The sequence below is a fragment of the Pleurodeles waltl genome, chromosome 4_1 (genome assembly GCF_031143425.1).
Source record: "Pleurodeles waltl isolate 20211129_DDA chromosome 4_1, aPleWal1.hap1.20221129, whole genome shotgun sequence".
Lineage (NCBI taxonomy): Eukaryota > Metazoa > Chordata > Amphibia > Caudata > Salamandridae > Pleurodeles > Pleurodeles waltl.
The window spans coordinates 441,305,820-441,322,770 of record NC_090442.1 but is presented as its reverse complement, the minus strand read 5'-3'; the positions used below and the strand labels follow the sequence as shown (position 1 = coordinate 441,322,770).

General features: G+C 40.4%; 1 protein-coding gene across 4 annotated transcripts in view; it reads left to right on the top strand.

Annotated features, from left to right (window-relative positions):
• Positions 1–16,951, top strand: part of SEMA3A (semaphorin 3A) — a 428,574-nt gene that overhangs the window by 292,779 nt on the left and 118,844 nt on the right. For all 4 annotated transcript variants that reach the window (XM_069228709.1, XM_069228710.1, XM_069228707.1 and 1 more), the window contains 4 exons: positions 4,539–4,681; positions 8,596–8,710; positions 8,788–8,857; positions 10,026–10,170. In XM_069228709.1, the coding sequence (XP_069084810.1) occupies positions 4,539–4,681; positions 8,596–8,710; positions 8,788–8,857; positions 10,026–10,170 (473 nt within the window). The remainder of the gene's footprint in view (positions 1–4,538; positions 4,682–8,595; positions 8,711–8,787; positions 8,858–10,025; positions 10,171–16,951) is intronic.

The following is a 16,951-nucleotide window of genomic DNA, read 5'->3' as shown; positions in this document are numbered from 1 at the left end:
CCTGTGGAGCTAAATAAACTGCTTCTTATAACTCCCTGTGTACTTGACATAATGCCACATAGGTGGTCTCCACGATTGATAAAATACCCCAGATGTGACTGCCAGATCAGGACAAAATATTGATGAATTTTACATTTCACAATATTCACATACAATGACTAAAATCTATTCTGACTGGACAGTTATGAGATATCCCAGCAAATTGTGGCAATCCAGGCAAGTGATTTCGGACTCCTCAACCCAAGAAGTCTGTGGAAAAAAGGTATGATAATAATAGACTATTTGTCAGCACAGCTTCCCTAGAAATAAAATAAAGAGATATGTGTATTATAGGCATACAAAACAATCATCTTATGCAATTTCACAAGGCATATAATTCAACAAAATGTACACTACATTTGTCTTTCCATCACTTTTGCACCCTGTCCTTTCTAGATAGATTCTCAACCACTGAGGATGTACATTAAATGATCAGAGTTCAAAAATTACATGTTATATAAATCTAAAACTCTCACACATAGACCATACGTACTAGCCTAATCCAACAGGTTCATAGAGCAATGGAACTTCACATTTAGACAAAACTTATGGAATCAGAAAGCGGAAGAGCTGAGTCATTCTTACATGCTCACATCCCAGACAGCAGTAGTAATATTATAGCAAGTTTTTCCAACAAACATAATGAAGCTCTTTTAAACAAGTCATGAAACAAACACAACAGCAATAGTTTACCCGTGGTACCAAATAACCAAATTCAGCAAGAACCCTACAAAACATTGTATAAAGTATCTTCATAATATCAGTGTTAAATTTAAATCTGAAAATGCAGGTATTTTGTCTGAAACATTACATTGCCAATTTCTGAAAATCCAGACTTTTCATCATGAAATACAAGAGCTGCCTTTTGGATAAACTGCCACAATAACCCCCCTCACCTAAATGACCTTAACGCTAAATTACTTTGTAAACGTGTTTGATTTTCAAATAATAACTTAGCATTGTCACCAAAATATAAAAAACGGTGATGGATGGAATGCTTGAATCAATCTCAGCCACTGGTAACTACTTGGGTTGTATGCCAGTCTATCATTATTTTGCACATTATGCCACCTCTGTTTGGACCCAGTCACATGCAAATTAGTCTTAAACCTGCTCTTTTTAAAACAGTCTAGCACAAACTGCCAGGTCCTATTTGAACCAGAACACAAGCAACCCAGGAACAGTTTTGTCCTAGTTGTGGTTCATTAGCCAGGTATAGCCTACACCAGTGACAGAGTGTGCATGGGACCCACGTCTGGAAATACCCGTCCCATTTGGGTGCCATACTAAAGTATACAAAAGGGTGATGGATAGAATGTGAAAATACATCTTACGTTAAATACTTTAACATTTTAACCAAGCACTCACTTGTAAAAGCGGTAACACCTGGACAGATTTTAATTTTCATGCACATTTATCATCATCAAATGATCAAATACAAGAGTTAGTCATCTAAAACCTGGGATTTTACCAATTGTGTACCAGGAACAGCCAGAATATTGTCAAAAAGTACCCACTAAACCAGAGATGTGACAGCATTATTTTTAAGATAACCATATTGCAGCCACAATTCCTATTATGACAAGATTGTGCCATTAATATGCAAAGGGCAGCCATAATGTTGCCTATCATTACAAATGTATGCTGTTATTATGCTCAAATATTTCCCACTCTACCAAGAATGTAACATAACTGTGGGACCTGGCCCTTCTGCAGTGTCTTTCCCAAACGTTTTGCCTTCCTCCTCCTACTTTATATACAATTTGTTTTTGTTGATCTCAGGACTGTGTGCACTATAACACTGCTAACCACTAGTAAAGTACCTATGCTCTATCCTCTAACATGCAATATTATCTTATCCCCAATGGGCCCAATGGGCACATTTAATTTACTTTTGAGTCCCTATTAAAATGGAATTATTTGTGCCCAGGGATGTAAATTAAATGCTACTAGTACCTAAAAAAACTGATGGATCAAACCCAGATATGTGACTGGGGGTGAATGTTTGATTTGCTCTGCATTCCGTGTATTTTCTGTTGTTGTTGCACTAGTACCAGTTTGGGCAGGACTGTTCCCATGGGGAGTAGGGTCAAGATTGATTTGTCTCTGGCCCGGTCCAACCTGGAGTGGCATGGTGGGCAAAAAAACGATGGATTAAACCCAGATCTTTGTGACTGGGGGTGAATGTTTCAGCATTCAGTCCATCATTTGCAATGTTCAGCATTCAGCCCATCATTTGTTCTTTTTATTAGTGGGCCTGCAGCGGGCCACCTCCTTAAGTAGCCCTTGAAACATGTATCAGACCTGACACTGAACTGAGCCTGTGTATGCATTTTAAACTGCCATTTGACTTGGCAAAATAAACCTTTTGCCAGCCCCAAATCTTCATTTTAATTACAAATAAGACACACTCAGGGTAGTCCCTGGACAGCCCAGAAGACAGGGTACAATATGTTTAATAAGTAGGAAATATGCTTTTAAGTTTCACATGCCCTAGTAGTCAAATGTTCTTTAATGTGTTTTTCACTACTGTGAGGCTTATCTCTCCTATAGGATAACATTGACATTGCCTTATTACATTTTATAAGTGTAATTTCCAAATGGAAAGAGATAACTTCTTCAACTTTGGTGTCTCTTGAATTAGCTTTTAGAATCCTAACTTATGGTGGAGTCGGATTTAAAACTGCATTTCTGAAAATGCCACTTTTAGGAAGTTGGCATTTTCTTGCCTTAGCAGTTTTGTGTCTGCAGTCTGTCTCTGGTCGTATTACAGGGTGTAGTCAGAAGCTGGGCTGCATGAATTCCTCCTAGACAAATACACACGATGGGTGCTTAGGTGTGACTTAATGGGCCATCACTGGCAGGATGGAAGTGAGGAGCTGAACATAGTCTCACGTACACCTGAAAAGGCTGTGTCCTGGCCACACTCAAATAGCCTAACAGCCTTGTATAGTAATTCCAGCCTGCTTGAAGCCAGGGCAGGGGAGGCAGGGAATTCCTTACACTTTAAAGACACTGTCTAAAAACGTCTCCCATCTACCAGAACCAGGGCACAAAGATATAAAAGCTGGCTCTCAGACACCACCTTGTCACTTTTGTACCTGTGGATACTCTGCCAAGAAGAAGGACTGCTGTGCTGCTGAAGGATTGCTACTCTGCTGCACTCTTGCTTTTCTGTGCTGATCTGCTGCCTTCTTCCTTCTTTCCTAGGTGGGAAGGATTGTACCTGCAGCTCTTAAACCCAGAACCCAGAATGACTCCAAGGGCTAGCTGGCTGCCCTCCTGATCTGAAGCCTCAGGGACATAACAGGCTTCCAGCAACCTTGCATTTCCACCTGGACTCTTTCATCTGTGGGTCTACCCTGCCACTTGGTGATGCCCCAGACGTGGATGCTTAGAATTGGACCTAAAGTGCTTGCCAGCAGAAGGGATGCACATTTTCTTCTGAGCGATGCATCCCTGAGCAGAACCAACTCATCAACTCATCTGAGCAGCACACCCCAAGCAGAAATGATTCATCACCACTGCTGTATGGATTTGGCCTGTCGCAAAGACAGGCAGTGCCCACCGCAGTTCTTGGAACTGATGCATCACCCCAGCAGTACAGCTCATACACAGCCCTGGCCTTGCATCTCTCATCGCTGACAGCCTCGATGACAACCCTGGATTCTACATCACAGCCTTGCAGCTCCTTGAAACCAGCGTATCACGAGCTGTGTGCGCAGCATCCCTGATGCCTGAATTTTCTTCGCAAGCACTATCAACACGATCCTCGATGATTGCACAACAGGAACTTGCACCACAGTCTCACTGCATCTCAGAACCTACGCATCACTTTTTCTTCACAATGCATCTCCAACTCCCTCTGAGTGTGTTCCCTGTTCATTTTGACCAATGAAAGTTAATTTACTTTTGCTTTGGGAGGAGTAAATCTCTGACAATTTCCAGGATGGCAATCGACGGAAAAGAACTCACAAGTCTGTAGATTTGCATGATTGTGAAAGGACATCTCAACCTTGTAATACTCACAACCCAACCTTGCTAGAAAACACACTCCTCAAAATATGAAGCGGCTAAATAGATATACTTGTGTGAACACACAAACTGTGAATATGCACTCGTAAATCAAGGCATTTGCATATGCAAATTGGACATGCACATCAATGTGCCATTGCATATCGAGCCAATGAACTCTTTTTCAGGAATTCTGAATATAAACCATTTGACACTGTTTAGAAAATATAGCTTCCTTGTAGTATCTAGAAAATATACACTCGCTAACACAAAGACGTTTTTGTAAGCTATACTAAGAACAAGATGTTTTTGTATACCATAATCTGACATGCACACGTTTTTCGGGATCAGATGATTTTCTCCAACTTACATTTTCTAAATACATTTTTTATAAACAGTTCATGTCTATTGAATTTGAGCTTAGAAATGTCAGTTTGGAAATTATTATGTATGTAGTAAATTATATGGTTGAATTTTCTCCACAGATCCGAGGTTTGTTAGTGCTCATTTGATTCCGGAGAGTGACAATCCAGAAGATGATAAAATCTATTTCTTCTTCCGTGAAAATGCAATTGATGGAGAACACACTGGAAAAGCCACGCATGCTAGAATAGGACAAATGTGCAAGGTACGTGTTACTTTGAAATAGAAATCATTAGAAATACCAAGCATATTATGCTCTGTTTCTTATGAAACTGACATGCATATCCCATGCTTCTGTTGCATTTTTTTCTAATTTAGAGATATACAGGGAATTCTGAGAAACTATAGCATATATGGTCTTCAAGATATTAACATAAACTTACTATTTTCTCAGCTAAGTGGTGCAACACACAATTTGTATGTTTAGTCTTCTGTTACTATAAGTAGTGTGATGCATTATCATTGATTTTATTATTGCTTAAATTATAAGTAATGCTAGCAACAGTAGCAATACAATGACAATTGAAATCCTACTACTAAATCAATACTGTAATAATTTATTTTTTATGACGCTCTTACTCACACAGGTCTTTGCTATTCTATAGTAAAACTATTCTATTTTAAATCCCATATCAGAGACATTGCGAGTACATTGACAGGATATTGATGACTATTATAGGTGACTTTCATATCTTTAATGCAATAAATCCCAAGGTAACAGTGAAAAATGAGGGGATATAAAGGATTCCGATGACTGGTCGAATAAGTGGCAAACCAGTTCAAATGCAGCCATTTGGAAGGTCTGTATTAAAGGCATGATAAACCTGAAAAGCAGTAGGGGGAGGAGATATACTGTTGACTATCATTCAAGTGCCAGCAGGTGTGGGTGTCTGTTCCAGTTATCTTGAACTTTCTAAACAAGCAGGAAAGGCAATGTAGAGACTAAAGAGAACAGAGTGGTGCAGATGGAGAGAGATGGTTGTAAAAAAAAGCGAAGGGGATTGTGCCTCTATTGCAAAAGTCATCGGAGGGATTTATCATAGAGTGTGGAGCTCAGCTCTAGAGACCACATAGGCACAATGTTAAAATGAAACATTAGTAAAACCAGCATGTCTTGGCTTTAAATGCCAAACAAGCTTTTATCACTGGTCGTGTCCCACGTCCATGTGTGTTCATGCATAAAGAAGTATGCACATGCATGGTTGACAGTGGTAGGATGGGCTTTCTGTTAACTAATATTTATCCCAAGAAGTCCACTAATGTGCACACGTGTCATTACGCATACACATGACGAGAAGCGTGTGCATGCATCACAATAAAGTTGGCCAAGAAAGCTGCCTGACAGTAATTTCTAGTCTCTGGACCATAGTAAAATAAGGTATGCAGTAGGAGGATACAGCCCATCCAATCAGAACCAGGTGAGGCAAAATGTTCCTGGCTGTGACCAACTCAAGAATATGCGGCAAAGCAGGGCACAGGAACAAGGAAGTGAGATAGACAAGAAAGCCATACAATCATGAACAAAGGGCTGACCTAAAGCCCATGCTAAGTAAAATGGAAATTATACATCTGGTCAACAGACAGCTAATGCTGTCTCCATCCGAGCCCTAATTAAGATGACAATTAATGTGAAGGCAGAAGGCCTGCCTTCTCCATTTTCTCTGAGAAAACGTACAAGATTACAGTTTTCGTAGGCATGTATGCCAGTCATTCCACATTTGTCTTCATTATCTTTCCAACACTGATTTAAATTTCGTTAGATAGAGACCAATGTACACTGTGTGATGCTTGTTCTTGAAAACGTTACGAGGCATTATCCGTTCTGGGTCAACCTCCCTTTGCAGAGGCCCTATCTCTAACATCAGTTCAGTTGGCAGGGATCCACGCCACAACAGTTGCATCAAAGTTGGCAAGTGCATCAGAGAACTCAAGGACAGCACCGGCATTAAAGGAAATGTTTGGCTAGCTTGTTTGCAATAGAACCACCCGTGTTTTCTTTTCCTTTTTCATAGGCTGTATGTGGCTGCAGTCATGTAGTATAACATCCATGTTGTTCGAAAAAAGGTGTCACATTCTTCTCACAGTCTAGTGATTGCACATTTCATCAGCCTGAAAAAAAAAAAAAGGAATTCAAAATAAGTATTCTCTTTAATTTTAATTAAGATATTACATGTGTTATATTTTTATATAATAGTTGTATTGCAGCAATGTTTTTGAGCCTCCATTTTGCCAACGCATAGATATTTGTTCATGTTTAGCAATGCGATATTTATTTCAACGCTCACACATTGTTGGCAAGTTGCATAGGCATGACTACACGTTCTTTACTTGATCCGTATGTGAAAAGCCCAAACAAATACTTTGAAATAGCATTCCTCTTTGACAGTGCAATCTAATCTGTTTGTTTTCACAGCATGTTTTAATAACACTTGCAAACATTATGATTCATCTACTCTCCACAATTATTCCGTGCAAAAATATCTGTCACAAGACACGTATTCCCTTGGCCAGAGAAATATTTATACATTTCGATCGCTTTCCACATCATTCTCTGCTGAAGAAGTGTATTAATTACATTGCACCCCCTTACAAAAACGTACTTATAATTTATTGTAATTGTTTTATTGTAGTGTCTTATCAATTAAAAAAAATCTAGACAACGTATTAGACACATAAACAACACGGATAAGGCTTAAAACCTCACTGACGTTGCTGACAGCGCAGCACCAGAACATTGCTTAGCAGTACCTGAAGCATCATAAAACAATTCATCAGGTTATAAATACCTGCACTGTACTAAACTGTATAATGCTAAACGGGAGGCCTGAAGGCAAAAAAGACAGGGGAAACCACACCAAGGATGCCAGGTCTAATGGGATTAAACTAGCGGTACGCAAAGTTTTTTTTTTTTTACAATTTAAGAAGGTGCTGTACTTGGTCTCAAGTGGTGGTTCAAATTTACCAATAGCTCCTAGTTTCTGTTAAACCTCTCACCTCCCAACATTATACAGAACTATGGTGGTTGTTCATCCTTCCATGCCTACCCTCACTAGGTTGAACTCTGAACTTCACAAAACCTGATTTTCTTCCGCCTAATAACATTGAGAAATAGCGCAACATGTTTAGTAAATGTTTTAATGTAATTTAATTTTCATATGTATTATCATTTCAGAGAATAGATTTTTTCACTTATGTTACTGCAAGCATACCTGTAGCAAATGCATCTCTTACTTTCCTTACACGTAAATATATGTGCTCATTTAACTGAAACATATTTCAACCAATCCTTGACTTTTTGATAGGCCTAATTTATCTGTGATAGATTTACTTTAGAGCTACTGCTAGGGATTATATTAGGCAGTAAATGTAAAAACGTTTTAAAAAGCAATGTAGTTCTCTGGTTATTTTAGAGTGTACAATAAAAATGGAGAAGGAAGAGTGAAAATAGGCGCACAATAATATACTCATATATGCAGAAAAAATAAACAAATGAAGAGGCAACTTTAAAAAACAAATACAGTGATATTTAGATAAGTAAAGAACGTGTATTAGTGAATGGAATAGTGATGAAGGGTCATTAATAAACTAAGAATAACATAAGAATTTTAGATCAGGTATTCAAGTTAACATAAAAGCAAGGATAGACAATACATAGGGAGAAATAGATACACTTTTGATTATACATGAAAACAAGTGTAAATTATCTATGATATGCCCCTGCAGTCTCTAGGGGAAAGCTTGTGTCGTACACATGCAGCACAACCAATAGTGCAGGATATGTCCCTGAGATTCTTGTTCTTCAAAAAGCAATGCTATACCTTACATGTTCCCTTGGAAACATTAGGCCACAGGAGAAGTAAATGTTAGGAGAGCACAATAGGTGACTAAGATGGGTAGGCCACTTACAATCTTTTGTAAAGCAGGCATGAGAGTGGGGACCAGAGCCCATCTTAATACCTTTAACAAGATGTCTTTGCAAGAAAGCTTCCGAATATAGTGATCAGAAATAGAAACCAGTATTCTTTTGGTGTTTTGCCATTTATGGTATTGTCTGAACAGGTTTGGCATTTACGCATTTTATACACTGGTAATCCTCTGACATCTTACATTTCTTCATAGAATGACTTTGGTGGACACAGAAGCCTTGTTAATAAATGGACAACATTTCTTAAGGCCCGCATGATTTGCTCTGTCCCTGGACCAAATGGCATTGATACTCACTTTGACGAACTGCGTAAGTATAGAATATACCCCTGTGTAATGAATGCCTATTATCTTAATCTGCATGCTTACATTTCTTTCTTGTTACAGAGGACGTCTTTCTCATGAACTCAAAAGACCCCAAAAATCCAGTAATTTATGGAGTATTTACAACTTCTAGGTATGATAGCTGTAAGGTTACTACTCTATTTCTGATTATTGGTTAGAACATTTTTGTTATTCTTTGAAAACATAAGATTTTTAAAAGTTGTGTTCATGTCATATAAAATAAGTCCGCGCTTTTTAAACTTATGCTCATTTTTAGGCACATTAGCTGCCTAAAGTATGTAAAGGGAAGTTCATACAAACCTCATAAAGTATTAACTTCAGTAAGCGTCAATTATGTTTGAACTACTGGACTGGACTGTTTTTCTTTAGCTACAAGTGGTTAAATGATATTTTTCCATACTTCAGTAATCATTGTTTAAATTGTATCTTTACACATGGGGAGCATTTGTAAGGGTCCACTAGAAATGTGGTTGATGTGTAGGGGAAGAGCTCTGTGCCCAATTAAGACTTCCAACTAGTGTCACATTACATTTTCCATTCCCCAGAGATCAAGGCGCAAGTTTAAAGTTTGAAAATTTTGCTTAGTAGTCTCCTTGGATGAGTCTTTTGCCCTTTTGTGTCTCTCATCTATTTGGTTTCTGCTTCATTTTTCATTTAGTTCTCTGAAGTGGCCTAGACGGCATTAAAATGCTTTATACAACCATTAAATGCATGTACAACCTACCACACAATTTGGAAGCAACAGTGGTTTCTCAATACATTTTAAGTAGTTGTACCTATTATTTGGATGACAAAGGAAGTGCACAGTATAAAGCATCAGTGTCCTACAACATGAATTTCTTCCTTATTTATTGCACATAACGTAACCAAAATCGTTTAAGAATATAAGGTGTATCAAGTGTTGGAAAGTGCTCCAATCTGCCCTATTGTAACAGGAAGCGTGGAAAAAAAACAATTTTAGAGCTAAAAGTGATCATTTACAGCTTAAAGAAATAAATGCACATAGAAAACTATGTGTGAGTCTGTAATGTTCCTGAATGCCACGTTTCAATATTTGTACGTTGAAACATGTAATTTATTCGTGAGATGGGAAGGAGTTGGTCTGAATGAAGAAATACCAGAAGATAAACAAATTCACAGTTGTTTTACAAGGCCTTGCGCATATGAAATCTTCATCACTGGAATTTTCAAATTAAAATGATGATAGATTGCAAACAAAAAAAAATGCCCATTTGTCGGAGCACTCAAAGTCATGTATGTTGTTTTCATTTCCTATTCAGTAATATCTTCAAGGGGTCAGCAGTCTGTATTTATAGCTTGGCCGACGTGCGGAGAGTGTTCTTGGGCCCATATGCACATCGAGATGGCCCCAACTATCAGTGGGTGCCGTTTCAAGGAAGAGTTCCATATCCACGGCCTGGAACGGTAAATATGTAGGAAAATGTATCACATCATCTAACAGAGCCTATTACTTAGACATACGGTTTCATATTTATCTTTGTTCCTTAAGTTGATTATGCGCATTTTAATAGTGCAGTTCATGTACTTTATGATGCTTACTAGTAATAGTAGTCCTATTGTTATTATTAGTAGCAGTCAAAATTATAATATTAACAATTTTAATATAATGATGAGGATTATTATTGCTATACATAAAATTAATGTTAATAATGTTATATACGGTTGATGCTACACCTCAGCAATTTATAAGTACTGTATGCAACTGCTGCTCGCTTTGTGTTTGTTTGTTGCAGTAGAAGCTCAATAAGAGCAATGCAGTCTTGAATCTCATTCCTTATCCACTGGTGTCTCATCATTGTGGAGGCGGGGCATCTATTCACCAATTAGATTCAGTCCTTCTGGTTGTATGTCAGAATATGGACTTCAAAAATATCATGCTAATATTGTAGCACAAAAATATCTACAACCAAAATATTGACATATATAGACAGGTACTCTCACAGCCATGCTGACCCCCAGAAACACCCTCTTACACCTATTCTCATACAGAGCGTTGCCACGGCCAGCTCCTGTCGAGGATGGCGAAAGGGTAGTGCACAGCATGGGGTTCGGTGGTTAAGAGTGTTGGTCGCAGGGTCTGGCTGCAGGCCAGGTCTTGCAAGCTACCTCCGCTGCGAATGGGTGGAGGCCATGCATGGTGCATGGTTGGGGGCTTATGGGGTTGGTCTCAGGGCCTGGCTGAGTGCCGTGCGCAGTGCTGGTTGGATTAACGTAATGTAATGAAAATTACTATATGTTAAAAAAAAACATAGAAATTCACTGAAAAAAACAAAGGTTATAGGGACGTTATAGTTAGACTCACATTTTAAATGTATAAAGCTGTAGAAATTCACCAGTTATAGTTAGAGTTACCTCAAGTAACTATGACTCGCACCCTTACTATGTACTGCTAATTACTCCACAAATTACAGCACTTATGACATCTTTGATAACATCATTGATAAATTCACTGTAAAATATACAGTAAAATTATTGATCACACACCTGGGCATGACAGGGGCATGAGTTATAGTTAGGGACCACGTGGTACTGGCAAGGGACCATGTGTAGCAGGGGACTGTCCTTTAGGATGTTGGACACAGACAAGATATTGGCAGCAGAATTGTGCAGTGTGCAGTGAAAGCTGTTATCTCTGGTGCAAACCATTTCTGTCTAATTAAATCACTCATTCCTCTTGCGCCATGTGAGTGGGTTGTGAGCAAGCCCTGAAAAGGTAAGGAACATACTGCGTGGAGCCATAGGCCTCCCATCCCACTAGACCCACAATCCCTCATCAATTTGCTCACATCCAGCATCAATCCACGCTCTTTCCTCATCTGGCTTTGCAGACCATTGTTCTTCCTTCACATCAGCTAGCAACAATTATCTCTGAATGAGCTACATTTTGGAATGCTTTTTGCCATTAGGGGTACCACCTGTACTGGCTGTAACATGCTATCTCTTGCTGCTGTCTCAGCTATGGTGTTACCTCTGGCTATCTTGATATTGGCTCCTGTATGGGCCTCACATTTTATGACCGCTATGCTGTTAGGTAGTAGTATTGCTTTTAACAAGTTCTTTATTAAAGGGCCATTTTGAATGGGGCACTGTGCTGCTTTTATGAACCACAATACTGTCACAGCTGGCCAAAATCATGGGAAACTGCAAAAGCATAACATGAGTCAGTGTAAATGCTAACAGTTTTCCCCTCAGCTAGGATGAATGCTATTGGTATAGCATACAGCTCAGCTTGCTGGGCAGATGTGCTAGGTGGCAGAGCTGCACATTCAATTATGGTGTCTACTGTTGTTATAGCATACCCTGCTCTGTAATCAGTGTCTTTTAGTCTGCTGGAGGAACCATCAGTGTACCACTCATAGTAATGGTATTTGTTGTAAATCTGGTCTGGGTGGGATGCCTGTTTCTACAACCTTAACAACATCATGGTCAGGGGTCTCATCAGAATCACCTTTTGCCGGTAATAATGTTTCCAAATTAACAGGTGATAACAACGTGACCTTATAACCTGTGTGCCTGGACGATGAAAACTTTTGCGGTGCTGCTGATGACAACAACTGTACCGAATGTGGCACATAAACAATACAAGGGAAGTCCATCACAATGGGAGCCATCCTCTCCACCATCACAGCTGCTGCGGCCACTGCTCTCTAACAAGCAGGATGCTGAGTCACTGCTGAAGGCAAAGTCACAGAGTAGTATGCCACTGGTCTTTTTTCAGAGCCATGCTGTTGTGTCAGCACACCATTTACAATGCCATTTTGCTCTGATACATAGAGATGGAAGGGCAGTTTGTAATCAGGCAGCCCCGATGCTGGCATAGTATACAATGAACCCCATTACGAATCTGGTGATCACTAGGTGGCGGTCCGAGCACCATATTTCAACCATGGCAGTCAGGCCAGGGATCCCAGAGGTTTGCGGGTAGGTGGCGGTCCTCATCCACCAGGACAGTGCTGCAAGCAGCGCTGTCCTGGGGATTACAGCCTCATTGTCGGTCAGCCATTTCATGGCAGTAGCACCACCATGAAAAGGCTGGCAGAGAATGGCTGCAGGGGGCCCCAGAGGGGCCCCTGCACTGCCCATGCACTGGCCATCACCCTTGCAAAGTTGACTGTCTGCTTTGCAGACAGTCAACATTGCGTGGGTGCTGGTGCACCCTGCATCCTACAGCATTGCTGTCGGCTCAATTACGAGCCGGAGATAATTCTGTAGGCTGTTTCCCGCTAGGCCAGTGGGCAGTAACTCAGGTTTCCGTCTGCTGACCTACTGGGAAACTCTTAATGGGCCCGGCGGGGAGGTAGCCAGTATGGCGGCAACCTCTCCGTCTGAAGTATGGCGGATGGTCTAAAACGTTTGACGAACTCGTAATGAGTCCCGCTGTTTCTTTCAGTTTCTTGAAACAGTCTGCCAGTTCATAAGTCCATTCAATGTTGTTGGATGCATCTTTTAGTGTTCATTGTCTCAAGATGGGATCATAGGATCTGTACTCAGGTATCCACTGGCAGCAATAGTTCATCATCCCCATGAAGGACATAATTCCTTTCATGCTGGCCGAGGGCTGCATGCTTTGAATCATTTTTATTCTGTCAGGTGATATGTGGCGTGTACCTTTGGATACTACATAACTCAGGTAAGTTAACTCTTTTTAGCAGCACTGAAATTTTGACAATGAGGTTTTGTTTCCTCTGTCTTGGAGGTGGTTCAGCAGAGCTACAGTGGATTTTTCACAGGCCTCAAGTGATGGAGATGCCACAAGGAGCCCATCAGGATACTGCAAGATGACACTACAGCCTTGCAGATGTAGGCTATCCAGGTCTCTCTTTACTGCCTGTGCATAGACCGTGGGACTCTCTGTGAAGCCTTGGGCGAATCTTGTGAAAGTGTACTGGGTATCTTTTATTGTGAACGCAAAGAGGTACTCATTCTCTGGATCGACTCTATTACTGAAAAATGCAGAGGCGAGATCTATGACTGAAAAGTACTCTGCCTCTGTAGGTGTTGAAGATAATATAGTATTGGTGTTAGGCACAACATGTGCTAAGGGAACCACAATGTTGTTTATATGGTGTAAATCCTGTATGAATCTATACTGCCCTGTATTGCCCTTGGGCAATGGAATTATTGGACTACTAATGAGGCTAGTGGTCTTTTTAATGATATCCTGTTGTAAGAGAGACTCAATCACAGGTTTTATTCTCTCCTCTGCTAGAGGTGACAGTCTATACTAACGAACATTAGGTAGTTCTGCATTTTCCCTAAGCATCACTTTATGGGGATAGCATGTTTTTAACAATCTTGCCTCATTTTTGTGTCTTGCCCAAACCTTTGAGTACACTTGTTCTTGAGCCTTGTTTTTAGTCAGCTGTAAGGCCATATTCCATTCAAGCTTGTCAAAAACGTCCGCCCTGTCATTTTTGAGCCTACACAACGTCCAACATCATCCTTCTCCACCTCTCAACTCAGACACAACTCCCAAAGGAAATGTAAAATCCTTAGTTCTTGGTAAGTCCAGGATACATTTGACCATGGGGCCCAAATCTTTAGAGTAGATTCCTCGTGCTACAGGTATAGACATGTGTGGTTCTGAAGCTGGCACTTGAAAAAACCTCTCCTCCTGTGGTCCTAGCTCAATGCTCACAGCACTCCCTTCTTTGCCCATATACAATTGTTCTTGTGCACCTACATTGTCCAGTATAAATATTTGTCTGCCATAAAGGTGTACCATTCAGGCACGAGCCCTATAAAAGTTTTTGCGGTACAGTGTACGGGCCCGGGTACTAATGCCACCTGCTCTAAATTAGTCACCAAGCCACTCTCAATGCCAGCGCTGTATTTAAACAGCTCTTGAAACATGTCATTGTAGAAATCTCCCTGTAAAGGAGTCCAGTGGTAGTGTGTTGGAGAGAGAAAGACAAGACAGGGTTTGTACATAACACAGAATCATCACTTAATTTAGAGGCAGTACTTGCTATATTAGCCAATTCGAGTCCGTCCTCAGGCACTTGTAAGTAAATCTCATTTTGTGAAAAAGATAATTTAGCATGCAAGTTACAGAGGAGGTCTTTTCCCAGCAAATTGAATAGTGCCTCGGGTGATAGGAGAAACTGACAGGTTGTTCTGAAGTCGTCAACAGAAACTGGTAGGGGTTCTGATAACTCTTCACACATTAGCATCCCATTTACAGCTACAGTAGTGACTGTTTCACCACTACTGGGACCTAACTTGTTTCTTACTGCTGATAGGGTTGCACCACTGTTTATAAGGAAATCTTATCTCCTGCCTTAATTGGGAACATGGAATTCTCCTGAGGTGTTTCTGATACCTTCATCATAAAGTACTGGGCTCAGGTTTCTGCAGTTTGGGTAATTTTTCTCTCTTCGTGTGGTCCTATGCTGATCCATGTTGTTCCTGTAAAAGGTTCCTCAGGGAGTGCTGTGTTTGCTTGATGTCTCTAGGCATGGGTGGTGCTGATGGCTGGCCCTCATCCCTGTCAAACATGTAATTCCTGCTGTTTCTAACATTTCCCTCATACCTGTCATTTCTATCTCTTCCACCTCTATAACATTTACAATTTCAGCCCCTGTGCCCATACCTCTGGCAAACATAACACTGATCCCTACTCTTGTCCCTTCTCTGGTATCCTTGTCCTTCATCCTGTCTATGCTGCACCCCCTGATAGTGCATTCCCTCTGTCTCCTCCTTTCTGTGTACTTGCTGCAACGTCATCCCTTTATCACTTTTAGCTATGTCATTTTTTTAAGACCTTGAATATATCATTCCTTTCCAGTTATCAAAAGCATGCACAACTCTTGATATCCTTTATTAGACCAGTGGTGCAGTTTATAACTATGGGCCACAGATGCTAATAATACATTCATAAGTGTCTGAGTAGCCAATACTTTATATGCATCTGTTAACCAACTCATCAATCTATTTTCTGTGACATCTATATTATTACTCAGTATTGTCCAATCTCTTTCTGTAGAATTTGGAACTCACTCTTTACCAAAGACCATCTGCTACCATATCCTATTTTTAGTAGCATTTCTACATCTCTGGGAAGGGAGGTAGAGGCGATGCATATTTTATTATTTTATGAAGCCATTCATAATATTTCACACTGGCTGTGAAAGGGTCTTGGGCATCCTTAATCATCTGAGCTGCTTTCAAGGGAGTCCATGGTATTAACATTGCTGTCGCCCCAACACTATCTTTGGTGCAGTCATTTTAGTATCATCATCAGTATATGAGCTCTCACCCTTTCCCTTTAGTGCCAGTGTGTGTGACAGTGTAATTATCAGCCGATCTCTGTTATCTTGCTTATCCTGAAGTTTATTAACGGAGCTTTGTATTTTCTCCCTTTAAGTGTTCACCTTCTCCCTGAACTTATCTACCTTCCTCCTTAGGTGAGCTAACTGCTCGCATTCCTCCTCATTGTTTTTGTCTTCTGCACTCAGGCCTAAATCCTTCCTTATACCAAAGTTGAGGCAGTTGTTTTAAAAGCAAGCAGCATGTCCCCTCCTAATGGTAGGTGTCTATTGACGACCGGTGTTGTGAAACCACCTTCTCTGGTGCTAGTTGGCATGTCAGATACCCTAGTTAAATCACATTCCAGGGATATATGGAAATAAGGGACACTGGGTAAACCTGGTTGTGGACCCAGTGCCTGCTTGTGTGCGTTATTTCTTTCACAGTGTATGTAGGGGCCTGAAAGTGGTGGGTAAATTGAAGTTATTTGAGGACGGGCTGAGAAATGAGGTGTAGGTAGAACAGGCCCTGCAGAGTGGAGGCTTTGTTCAAATATGATGGGTCTGCTCTCACTGTGGTCTCTACCTGTTATGCAGGAATATAATTCACTATTCAAATCCATTCTCTGTCTTTGCCATTCTTCCTCAGTTAACAACATGGTCTCCTCCTCAGTCAAAGTACTAACAGTTATTTGTTTGCTGTCTGCTCCTTTCCTTAGTTTGACATAAAGGCCTTGAGGCTTGGAGGCAATAAACAGTTTCTTCAAATTTTTTTTTATGTCAGTGTACACTTGGCGGTGAGTCCAGATACACAGCAGAGCAGCAGCTCTTCTAGAAGTAGTGGCGTTTGGTATTGCTTTAACTTCGTCTACTTCATCTGTCATCAAGCCATAGTGGTTACATATTGACAAAAATGCTGCTTTATTTTCACATAGTTA